The following is a 13,437-nucleotide window of genomic DNA, read 5'->3' as shown; positions in this document are numbered from 1 at the left end:
ATTCAAATAATTCAAAATAGGATTTAGAAACGACCCACGAGTAAAAAATATATAATCTTTAATGATTTTGGAAAAAGTCAACCCCAAGCTCGCTTTGTCAAAACCTGAAATTCGAACCAAAATCCAATTACCCATTCACCCCAATCCCAGTTATATAATTAGTTTCGAAATCCAACCTCAATTTGAAGTCTAAATCTCAATTTCTAAAAATTCCCAATTTATACCTAAATACCTAATTTCTACAATGAAAAAGCTTAGATTAAAGGTTAAAATCAATGGATGTTTATGAAAATGTAATAAAACATGTTAAAATCTATTAACCTATGAAGTTTGGATGAAAAATCTCTGCAAAATCACCTCTAGGCATGAGCTCAAACTTGAAAATGGTGAAAAGCGAAGAAAATCCCGACTTTTGAAAGTTTAAATCACTTGGCGTCAGGTGTTCTTCACGTTCAAGAAGCACCTGACGCGATCGCGATGAACAACGGCCAAAAGGGCCTTCGCGTTCGCGAGCTACCCTTCGCGTTGGTGTAGGTTTGCTCCCCCCTGCCATGGCGTTCACATGCCAAGGACCACGTTCGCGAAGAGTAACACCTGACTCAACCCCAGATCCCACAAACCACCGCATTCGCGAAAAATAGACACCCACTACTTCGCGTTCGTGACCAGCTCCTCACATTTGTGAAGAAGAAATTCCTTCCCATCCCCATTTCCCCTTCGGAATCTCGAGAGTATCTTTTCGATCGTGAAGCACAAAGCATTAGACACCAGTGACCCAAGCCTATCCGAAACTGACCCGAGCCCCTCGGGCTCCAAACCAAACATGCACACAAGTATAGTGACATCATACGAACTTACTCGCGTAATCAAAACACCACAATAAAACCTAGAACTATGAATCGGACATCAAAATACATGATATTTCAAAGAAACTACAAGAACTTCTAAAATCACAACCGAGCATTTGAATCATATCAAACCAACTCCGATACCAAATTTTGCATACAAGTTTCAAATTGCAAAATAGATCTATACCATGTCCCGGAACCAAATCTGAACACGGTAGCCGAAAAATCAACCTACGGTCAAACCAAAGAAATTTCCAAATCTTTAAATTACTAGCTTTCGACAAACTAAGTCAAATCAAGTTATGGACTTCTGAATTCAATTTTGGGCATACGCCCAAGTCCAAAATAACGATACAGATCCACTAGGATCGTCAAAATATTGATCCGGGCTTGTTTACACAAAACGTTGACCGTAGTCAACTCAACTTATTTTTAAAGCCAAAAATCATATTTTCTTCAAATTTTCAAATAAAATCCTTTCGGAAAAAGACGCGGACTGCGCATGCAAATCGAGAAATATTAATTGGAGCTAATAAAGGTCTTGATACATAGAAATAAGGGATAATACTCAAAACAACCTATCGTGTCGTCACAAACATTGGTCTATAAAGGAAATAAATAGACTGAGATAGATAAGTAGAAAATGGGCAGTCCATATCCTGCAGATTGGATTAAGTAAAGAAGCTCACGACGATGTCTGTAAATATACTCCTATTCTGCTGGATGGGTACCACTAGCACCAGCCTCAGACCCTGCACAAACATATGCAGAAGTATAGTATTGTCACGACCCAAAACCCACTATAGGCCTTGATTGCGCCCAACGTTGCCGTTAGGCAAGCCAACGGCGAATCATCTAAAAATTTATTCATTTTATTACTCTTGAAATAATAAATTTTATTAAATAAGGAATTTAATACATTTAAATCATGGAGACATACAATATTAATAAGACATAAAATAAAAGGTGACAATATTAAAGCAAAACCATTAACATCAACTAGAATATCCCAAAATCCGGTGTCACAAGTGCATGGGCATTTACTAAGGAGTACAATAATAATACAACATCTGTCTAGAATGTAAAATAGACAAGATAAAGTAAATAAATATGATGGAGACTCTATGGCTTGTGACACATAGTATGAAATGCAGCTCACCATAAATTTCCTCAGTAGTTGCGCCTACGCGCCAAGATGACCACCAAATAAACCTGTCAGATCCTTCATATTTAGTGCAAAAGTGTAGAAAGAGTACGTAAATCAATGCATACCCAATAAGTATCTAGCCTAACCTTGGAGAATATTGACGAGGGATCGACATCGACACTTACTAGTGGTCCAATAAAATAATTAAATAAATTATAAACAGATATGAAACTCAACAATAATAATAAGGTAAGAACTATAACTAACATAATCCTCCAACATTTCTTTTGACGATTTAAATCTCTCAAATCTCATATGCAATCTCAACATATCAGAAATATCAAGTGCAATATCAACGGATAAGGAAAACCATATAAATGCCAGGTCTCAATCAGAATGGGAATCTCATGAATATTCGGACTCCTAGCGATATTGCGCACGAGTTATCCCGAGGTCGTATGGCCCAATCCAGAATAGTGTGTGTACTGCCGAGGGTTGACCGGCGCGAACCATAGATGCGTCTAAATATACTACCGAGGTGTTCGACCCGATTCACAGGAAATGAAGAAACTTATCAAATTACGAGTCACGTGTTTGCAACAAAATAACAGAAACATAACGTAAACATGACTTCTACCGTCTATCAAGTATCTTGCCAAAATAACTAAAGGTGATAAAGCTCGGCCTAACATACTCCCAAATAAAATTTCAATTATAAATTCAAGTAATTAAACTAGCAAATTGAGTTCAAATAATTCAAAATCTAGATGATAAAGTCCTAAGTCTGCCCGAACATAAACATGTTTTTAGCTACGTACGAACTATCGTCACCTCGTAAGTACGTAGTACCCACAACTAGCATCACATAAAAATTTAATACCTACAGGGTTGTTTCCCCCTCAAAAGGTTAGACAGGAGACTTTCCTCGCCCCGAAGTTTCATAACCGGCTCCAACGCCTATCTAACACCTCAAACCGATGTCCATCGATCCAAAACTAGTCAAAAAATGTGCAAACCAATAAACATATACTCCAATACTCATAATTCAAAAATTTATAACAATTCCCAGCTCCGCTTGAAAAGTCAACCCCTAGGCTCATGTGCCCGGATTCTGAATTTTTTTGAAGATAGACATTACCCATAACACCACGAACCCAATATATAATTTATTCCTAATTCCATGACTAATTCGTGGTCAAAATAAAAAATACCAACTTCTAGGGTTTCTTAAAAAATCCCACAATTTGCATAAATTTTCATGTTTAAATCCACATATAATCCATGTATTTAACTCACAATGTGTAGAAATTACTTACCTCAAGATTGATGATGAAAATGGCTCCTCCAAATCGCCTAAAACTCGCCCAAGCAAGAGAGAAGTGAGTGAAATGAGCAAAAATCCCGATTTGAGTAACATATATTATGTCGAGACGTTGCCTTCGCGATTTCGGTCTAAAGCCGCGCGATGGCGAACCAAGATTACCTCTGCCGCCAAAAATGGTCTACGCGATCACGTCTGACACCTTGCGATCTTGAAGCACGGCCAGTCAACCGATTGCGAATGCGGGACAAGTTCACATTTGCAAAGTCAACTCCATTAGTTTTCGAATCAATTTCGAGCATACTCCCTAGTCCCAAATCATCATACGAACCTATTGGAACCTTTAAATTTCGATTTCGAGGTCGTTTACTCAAAAGTCAAACCCTGGTTAACTCTTCCAACTTAAAGCTTTTGAATCAACTTCGAACTTCCCGAAATTCAATACATGCATGTCATAATACATAAAAAGAAGTTGTTCATGGCCTCACACCATCGAACGACGCGCTAGAGCTCAAAACGACCGGTCAGGTCATTACATTCTCCCCCACTTAAACATACTTTCATCCTCGAACGTGCTAAGAACTATTCTGGAATTGTCCAAATTCATTGTTTAACAGCTCGTGCACCTACCTGTGCCACCACAACCCATATGAGTACATTAGCTTGAGCCAGGCGAAAGATCATTCCTGCTACCTTAGCCTACAAGGTCTGTTTCTAACATTAGGTCTATTTCTAACATAAGAATGTCGCATAAATCTCAACAAACTAAAGCAAAACACGACCATGCACTCATGCTTTAATCACATAATGCACCACATAATTCGTATGCCCAGGATAACCTCCTCCATCCAAAATAACCGCAAATTCACGAAATCGATGCCCGTAGTATACCCTATAACACATATAAGTTTGGTTTCGACCCTCGTAATACTGCAACAATAAAAGAGACGTGTAGAAACTCATAACCACCTACCAAATCAGTAATTCATGGAGTCTCTCTACTTGACAAGAACTATTGCCTCGCTTTGAACTAATTAGTGACATCTTCTCGTTAATATACCTTACATAAATTTGATCGCACTGATTTCAGGTCCAATAACCTCGTCTCACCAAGTACAAGCTCCTGGGGCAATAAGACACCTAAACACCGTCTAAAATATCATATAATTCCAACAATGCGCCAACAAGCTACAACTCGAATATGACCCATTAGGAAGAATGAACCTGGCAAAGAACTACCTAGCCCCCAAACAAATACTACGTACCTATCTCAACGATGAGAAACAAAACACACAAGGTACGTACAAGGAACTATACCCAACATGACACCGTTGCGGCGCGTAGTCCAATCCGAACATCATACCCTTGGCGGCGTGACACCAGATCCACACATAACAATCAATAAGGAAATACCCATCCAGCCATATTGCTCGTACTTACGAAATGCCGGAATATCGACCACAAGCACGCCGAGTGCATAAACACAACCTTGGGGAGACATATAGTGCCATGCGTTACGGAATGCCAAGCACGACTAAGGTACAATAAGCAACCAACATCTCAAGAGCCATCTCGCTCATATAATACCACAACTACACAAGGTAACATCACACGTGTGAATAATTAAGCCGTCTCCCAACCGACATGACATAAGAGAGTAGAACCTTAAATAGACGACGCTAGGAATAACATCCACTATGCCGAAGACTCCTCCATAAGCAATGATATGCTGACTAAGCATATCTGATTTGATGTAGAATATACATTCACGTTAGGCCTACCAACGGACCTCAAGCCGATCTCGATCATCCCATAATGGGCCGATAACCTTCCAAATATCCACAATGACCCTATTCATGACACATACGATCAACTGTTGAATCCGGAACAAACTTCCACAGTCCACAACCAAAGGAATAGAGTGTCTCTCAAACATAAACTCTCCAATAAGTAACAGTACCCGAATCTTCATACATGATTTCATTCTCTACCATGTAAATGACTAACACGTCACACTTACATAATCATCTCGTGGGAGTTACTCCCACAACCTCCACACCAGGTAGCAAAATCAGTACATCCATTGCAAACCATACTATTACTGTAACGCAAATCAAGAATCCGTAAATCAATATACAATGCCTATTCCATGTAACACCATTCTCAACCGAAACTAAGATAAAGCCAGCATACTCTGAACATCTGAAATCTTCCCCAGCTCCTCCGAGCTCGTGACATTCTTATTCAAACTGAATCGCAACCTTGATCCTCAACTTCTAATTTCCATACTGCTCACTACACCTATCATGCTACTACGCGAGAGTACAAGAATTTCATCATAACTACTAAACCACCAGTAGAATAAACACTTCATCGGTTCAAAACATTTCGCTTAACTCATTTCAGAAGAAGAGTCGCCACACATAACCAACTTCCTATAACCGCAAAAGACATAGAACTCAAGTCGTGTTCCAAAACTGTCATAGGTCTTTCGGTATCCATTTACATATAACAAATTCATTAGAATCAAATACCTCCAAATCAATCAAATAACGACAACCGTCAAGCCCGCACGTACAACAATGAATCACATGTATAGCCTTACTACACTGAAGGAACCGATCATTTCCACAACCATGTTGATTCAAACCACTACTAACTAACTCAACTTCTTCCGATTTACTCTTGAATTGCCTTCGAAATAATAGCTCTATGCAAACACACAATGGACCTCAAACAACACTTATCTCGAGTGACCCAAATCATGAGACCACGTCGTCTCAATGCCCATAAGCCATTTTATACCCTCCTCATGCACTCAATGGTATCTCCAGCTGATACACCTGTTCTGAAAGATTTTTTGCAAATCCGAAGTTGTTTCTCGTATTTCTCTAACACTGCACCGTAGACCCGATGATAACACATGAATTCTCCAAGTACCCTTCACATTCTGCTGCAAAACCCAAATCCGCCACATAACGAATCCGAAAATCCTTAGGCACCACACTTAAATTCTTGAGCCCAGTAGAACATTTGTTAAGATTCTCCTACTTTAATCCAGTCCCGATTATACAACCAAAAACTAGTTCCACATTAGCACACAAACACTCCAAATAAGCAACAATATGAATCTTTTCCTTTGTACATCACATCCACAAGAAGTATAAAATATGAGTCACCCCAAATCTGCGCATGAATCGATAAAGCGAAAGGTAGCCCACATTCATGAAATTCCTTGCCCGAATTACCCTTGATGTTTTCTTCCCTTAGTCATAACTAATCCAAAAAAGTACCGGTAACCATAAAGTGCATAGGCACATAACCACGCGACCCGATCGCAGATAGTAGGCTCCCTCACTTAACTTTAAGCCACAATCACATAAATCCATATATCACAGTGACTCTTCCTTCTCGGTTACCATGACTTCGCACAGTCACTTCGCCAAATTCCTCACAATCTATTGTTAAACCTTTCATAACATAACTCGAATTATCGTCTCCAAACGCACACCCGACCCCCTGACTGATACACCATCTTCTTTAACCGATCCCAGCTCATATCATAGTGCATACTTCATATTGGATAGAAAATAAAATTATTCAAAGGGCCTTTACTAGAAATAATGCAACTCCTAACACCTCACAGGAGATAGCCCACATGTGTAACCCCATGGCGACATCTTCCAACAACATTGCCTTGATTATAGCCACACCAAAATTAGTCAATCCTCTTGAGCTCACATTGGACCACCAGCCGTAAGCAGCCGTTCATTTCCATTAACATAAAATGAAGGTCCAGTGATGCATTTAAAGTCGAAGTCATACTACATCCCAAGCAAGCTCTTTCCATCGTATCCAAACTTCTGAAGCACAGAAGCCACTATCTCAAACGAAATACATAGACTTGGTCCCTTGTCCAGCATGACCATAATTGCACCAAGCCTTCTCAAGCATATGGATATCCTACCACAAAACCCATACGATACGCTAACATTCTCACTCCGAGTTATCTAACTTTTGAAGAGAACTACTCGGCCTCTTTTGCTCATACTAGACCTACTAGCAATTCAACCGCCGCGAGACACCTCCCACCATGTCCTTCCTCACCCTTCGCTGCCAAAATACTGCCTCAAATCATAATCCATCTCTGTAGCACCCAAACTAATAATTTGCCACCAACTCTAGACCTCCTTAGAGATCATATTTTTCGAACTATCAACACCAAAGACACTGATCCGACCCTACAGTCGAAATACACGGTCATCTCTGATAACTACTTCTTAGGTACCATTTCACAACATCGTGCTCAAAGGAAAACAAATGAAGACCGTCATACTGACGAACCTTAATGCACGTAAACAAGGACGATAACACCACAACATAAACAAGAATTTTACCACATTCAAAAATATCAAATCTCGCTACTCCGTCAATCATAACCTGAACATTCATAGACCAGTTGCCTTTCCAGTACTGGAACGAATACCAAACCTCCTAATCATGAGCCGAATAATCCTCCTCCCAAGTCACTCACAGCCACAACACACATTTAAGCATCCTACCATCTACACCAGCACTGTGCGATAACAAAGCATGAACATTACAATACACTATGCATAGCCTCGAACTATATATAACACTACCACTGAGCTGAGACGACAGAACACCCTTCCACAAAACGATGATAATAGCCCACCCAAATACACAGTGAAAAACATCCTGCACCATATATGTGGCACCACTACAATTCCTCGATGCTCAATCAATAACAAGCGCTCAACATCGCGTAAGAATGGGTAGGAATTAAATGAAGAAAAAAGCTTCAATGAAATCAATTCACACGACAAGGAATAAAGAAGGGAAGTTATCCTAACAGCCTTGTATCCTCTCGACGATAACTATAGACATCTCTGTACCGATCCTTTGGTGGCTTCTTTGGTGGCTTTATGGTGTAGTCCTGAATAGAATAAGAAGACAAATTGCTAAGGACTTCACTCTTCCTGATAACATTGCAAATCGAACGAAAACAATGGAAATTTAGCTAGGGTTTCATTTGGGGATGAGAGCACGAAGAGAAAGAGAATGAGATATTTTATTTATTCAACTAAGAAAACTGAACTAAGAATATTCTAGAGTTATAATATATACATGGGGTAAAAGAGTAAAAGAACTTATTTTAATTATAATCGGATCCACAACTATATATAAAATAAATACAGTGTAGTCTACTTATTACATAGTGGGTTGACTATGTCCCAACTACTAACACTACTAACAACTACCTATTTACTGGACTTGAAATTTCAGGCCCAAATGTCCATAAGATCATGTAACTCCAACACCCCCCCCCCAAGTTGGAGGGTGAGGTCACGCCCAACTTGCCAAGCAACAAATGATGCTTTCCACCTGTCAAACACTTGGTAAATATATCAGCCAACCGAGAATAAGTAAAGATATGATGCAAGAAAATAAGACAATCAACCAATTTTGTCCGTATAAAATGACAATCCACCTCAATGTGCTTAGTACATTCATGAAGCACAGGAATTTTTGCAATATGTAGGGCAGCCAAATTATCATAGAAGATAAGAACAAGAGACACATTGGGAAGCCCCAAATCAGTGAGTAAGCGAACCAGCCAAACTAATTAAGCCACAACCTTACTCATTGCTCGATACTCATCCTCGACGGAGGATAAGGAGACAACTGCCTGTTTCTTAATTAAGCTTCCACCTAGAGATATGCATAACCCATAAATAGACCCACATGACTCAGAACATGCTGCGCAATCACTATCACAGTAGGCAAGTACAGAAAAATCAGGAGAGTTATTGAGAAAAACCCCAACATGAGGAGTGCCTTTCAAATATTTCAAAATGTGAATAACAACATTCATATGAGGCATCCTAGGACATTTAAGAAACTGACTTGGGTGTTGAACAGCAAAGCACAAATTAGGCCTAGTGTGGGTGAGAAAATTAAGTTTACCAACCAAACTTCTATAAGTGTCAGGCCTAGACAACAGCTCCCCATCATCAGATTTAAGTTTCACACACAATTCAAGAGGAGAAACAACGGCAGAAACAAAATCACAATTAAATTCATGAAGTAAGTCAGCAATGAATTTCCTTTGATGAAGAATAACCCCAGATTTATCATACAAGACTTCAATGCAAAGAAAATAGTTAAGTAAACCCAAATTCTTGATCTTAAATTAATTATTTAGAAACTCCTTAAGGGCAGAAATGTCATGAAGATCGTCACCCGTAAGAACAATATCATCTACATATACGGTAAGAAAAATAGTTGAAGCAGCAGATTTCTTAATGAAGAGAGAATAATAATTCAGAGAAGGAATATAACCCCTGGAACAAAGAGCATTTGATAATTTGGCATACCACTGACGAGAGGCTTGCCTTAGACCATAAAGAGATTTTTGGAGCTTGTAAACCAAAGGATAAGTGTGCTGGATAGTAGAATTAATAGTAAGACCTGGAGGTAACTTCATGTAAACCTCCTTATCCAAGTCATCATGGAGGAATGCATTATTTACAGCTAATTGGAAAATAGATCAGCCTTTCTTGACAACAAAAGCTACAAGACATCTGATGGTGCATATCTTGACAACAGGAGAAAAAGTTTCATAAAAATCAATCCCCTCAATTTGTGTATTACCACGTACCACTAATATAGCCATATACCTCTCCACACTACCATCAGCTTTATGTTTAATTTTATACACCCATTTACATCTAATTGGCTTATTTCGTTTAGGAAGGAAATTCAACTATTGTCCAAGTATTATTAGTCTCTAAAGCTTCAAATTCCTTCCTCATAGCCTCTTGCCAAGTAGGGTTGGTAGCTGCCTGAGTATAAGAATGAGGCTCAGTTGTTACTGTGTGGGAAGCAGAAAGTAATGTGGAAGTGGAGCTGGAAAGAGAAGGAGGAAGTTGTGTAACAAAGTAATTAAAATGGAAAGGTAGTGTGTGAGTTCTGCTGCTCCTTTTAACTTCAGGAGGAGTGATAAAAGAGGAATCAGAAGGCACAAAAATTGAACGGATGATTGGTGGATCAGAAGGTGCAACGGGTGAAGAAGGAATAGAACAAGGAAAGGAAGAAGGGTCAGACTGAAAAAGAATAAGATTCATCAGCAGGAATAGAAGGGACAAGAGAGCTATGAGATGGACAAAACAAAAGAAATGGATAAATGGACTCATGGAATACTACATCTCTAGAGACAAAAATACCTCTGGTGGACAGATTGTACAATTTATACCATTTCTTACCAAATGGATAACCAAAAAACACACAAGGGATGCTCTAGGATCTAGCTTGTCTCTGTTACATTTTGGAATAGTAGCATAACATAGGCATCCAAAAGGCTTCAAGTGAGAATAGGAAGGTAACTTTCCATATAGGATTTCAAAAGGGGTCTTATTGTGCAAGACAGTTGAGGGAATCTATTTATTAAGTAAGTAGCAGTTAGGATACAATCTTCCTAGAATTTTGTTGGCAGTTTTGTTGAAATAATAAAGCTCTAGCCGTTTCAAACAAGTGTTTGTATTTTTTTCAACAATACCATTTTGTTGAGGTGTATGTGGACAAGTGGTTTGATGGAAAATCCCATTAGCAGAGAAATATTGTAAGGCAGAATTAGAGAGACCTATTTTCAAGGAATTGTCACTTCTGACTGTTTTAACAGAAAGATTGAATTGTGTTGTAATCATAGAGATGGAGGCTTTTCACAGATAGAAAGCATTACTTTTGGATTGTATTAAATGGGTCCAAGTTGCTCTACTACGATCATACACAACGGTAAGAAAGTATCTATCCCCAGAATATGAGTGTGTGTGTGTGATAAGGTCCCCCTGTATCAACATGAATCAATTCGGACAAGGAATTAGAGATAGAAGTACTGTGAGAAAAAAGGCAATCTAGTCTGCCTTGCTAGTGGATAAACAAGGCACACAAAAGATTATTTAGAAGACAAATCAAAAGATATAGAAGGAATTAGCTTCATTTTAGCAAATGGAATATGTCCCAACATATGGTGCCACAATACATCATGCTTATTTATACTATGCACATCATTGGAAGGAACTAAAGGAATAGAATTCAAAGCACTTATTTTGTACAACCTTATTAAGGGAAATATCAGAAGCATTCTTATGCTGTACATTTTTATTGAAAACAGAAATAGGAAACCTAAAACCAGGAGTAGACTGATGCTCATGAAGAAGCTTGCAAAGTCCCTGGTCCAATTTATTAAGTTCCAGAAGCTTCTTCATGGAAAGGTTCTATATGAGAATGCATGAAGAAGAAGTAAATAAAATTAGGCATTTAAGTTGCTAAATCAATTTGTGCACAGAAATCAGATTATACTGAAAAGATGGAACATATAGCACTTGATGAAGAGTCAAAGAAGGAGATAGAGTAATAGATCTAATGGAAGTAACCTTTGCCTTATATCCATTAGGTAAAGTTACTAAGTAAGGAATAGGTAGTGGTGTGAGATTAAAAAAGATATATTTATTAGAGTTCATGTGATCAGTAGCTCCACTATCTATAATCCATATACTTCTACTAGTCCCAAACAACAAACAAGCATGAGAATCATTGTCAAAATAAACAGGCAAAGATAAGACACCACCAGCAAAGTTGGGAGAAGCCATCAGGTTGGGTTGAGAGTCAGATCTAGAACTAATTTGAGTCTGTTGTAGCAATGACATGAGCTGTGAATAATATTGTTTGGTCAAACCAAGAATGGATGAAGCTTGATTATCATAAGGTGGACTAGGAGTACCATTACAGATTTGAGAAGAAGCAGATTTCTGACCAACACATGGGCATCTAATCTCAGTAGACACATTTGTAGTCACTCTCTTTCCTTTATTAAATTTGAAATGCTGGGGAAACCCATGGAGTTTATAATATTTGTCAATCATGTGTTCAGGCTTCTTACAATACTTACAGAACATATTTTTTCTGAATTGATCAAAATCTATCTTCTGATTGTGCTATTTTGGAGGAAAGGACTTATTATTGATATTGACGGAAAAAGAAGCAGTCTCTGGAGTCAGCTGAGGAGTGAAATGAAGTTGTCTTTGATTCTTATCTTAAGGAAGTATATTGTATGCATTATCAAGTGAAGGAGGAGGTTGCATCATCAACAAATACCCACATAAACTTCATTCAAACCCATAAGAAATTGATGAAGCTTATCCTCCTCCTCGTCTTTTTGAATACCTGGCTTAGCAGCACAAGTACATGAATTACCATAATTTTTACGAATTGTCCCCAACTCATCCCAAAGCTTCTTCAGTTTGTTGAAATATGAAGCAATGTAAAGTGATCCTTGCTGAGTTGAGGCCAATTCCTTTTTAGTTTCAATTAGTCCCATTGACGCAATTTCGCAGGATTGTCATTAGCAGAAGGTCTAGGACAAAAGCCATCAACAAAAATAATTTTGTTTCTGGCAGAGAGAGACATTGCATGCTTCTCTTCCACCCCCTTAACCAGACCCACAGAAAGGGGTACTGACTAGACACGTTCTAGGAATATCAGAAGAGTGTATGAAAAGAGGACTCGAAGGGTCAGGACTATAGGAAGTTCCAACATAACTAGGGTTAGGGTTCACAGGTACAGTTGAATTCACCATAGTAAATCGAGCAGGAAAAATTTGTATAACAAGATAAAATACAGAAGAAACAATCACTCAACAGAATTAGAATTGAGAAACGATCCTAAACATGCAGTTATAATGAACTAGGGTTACCAATCTCCTTCCTTTTTACTCGAAGAAGTGAGCCTTGAAACAAGATAAACTGATAGAAGCTTGCCTAAATCAGAAGAGAAACATCAACGCCGGAAAGTGAAAGAAAAACCGTCCCCGGAATATCACGTACACCGTCTACTAAAAACAAACAGCAAGCTTGTAACTTTTTTTGATTCAACCAACAGGGGTAACACCGCTCCACAACTCACCCTCGGATCTAACAAAACCTTCGCTCGGATACCATGATAACATTGCAGATCGAACGGAAACAATGAAAATTTAGCTAGGGTTTCATTTGGGGGTGAGAGCACGAAGAGAGAGAGAATGAGATATTTTCTTTATTCAA

General features: G+C 38.6%; 1 protein-coding gene across 1 annotated transcript; it reads right to left on the bottom strand.

The window, feature by feature from the left end:
* Positions 1-10,086: 10,086 nt before the first annotated feature.
* On the bottom strand, positions 10,087-12,716 carry LOC138898792 (uncharacterized). Its single transcript, XM_070184893.1, has 5 exons — positions 12,498-12,716; positions 11,722-12,222; positions 11,455-11,613; positions 10,564-10,776; positions 10,087-10,443 (listed from the first exon to the last, which is right to left on the bottom strand). Exons 1-5 carry the CDS (start codon positions 12,714-12,716, stop codon positions 10,087-10,089), a joined length of 1,449 nt encoding a protein of 482 aa, XP_070040994.1.
* Between the last annotated feature and the right edge of the window lie 721 nt (positions 12,717-13,437).

The sequence above is a fragment of the Nicotiana tomentosiformis genome, chromosome 9 (genome assembly GCF_000390325.3).
Source record: "Nicotiana tomentosiformis chromosome 9, ASM39032v3, whole genome shotgun sequence".
Lineage (NCBI taxonomy): Eukaryota > Viridiplantae > Streptophyta > Magnoliopsida > Solanales > Solanaceae > Nicotiana > Nicotiana tomentosiformis.
Note: the sequence above shows the minus strand (reverse complement) of the source record. Positions and strands in the feature narration are given on the sequence as shown.

What these genes read in the sequence shown, in the direction of transcription:
- LOC138898792 (XM_070184893.1), bottom strand. Translation starts at nt 12,716, where the DNA reads ATGGGACTAATTGAAACTAAAAAGGAATTGGCCTCAACTCAGCAAGGA. An exon ending in TGGGTTTGAATGAAGTTTAT is followed by an intron (nt 12,223 to 12,497) that starts GTGGGTATTTGT and finishes GGGTTTCCCCAG; the next exon opens with CATTTCAAATTTAATAAAGG. An exon ending in CTGATATTTCCCTTAATAAG is followed by an intron (nt 10,777 to 11,454) that starts GTTGTACAAAAT and finishes CTTAATAAATAG; the next exon opens with ATTCCCTCAACTGTCTTGCA.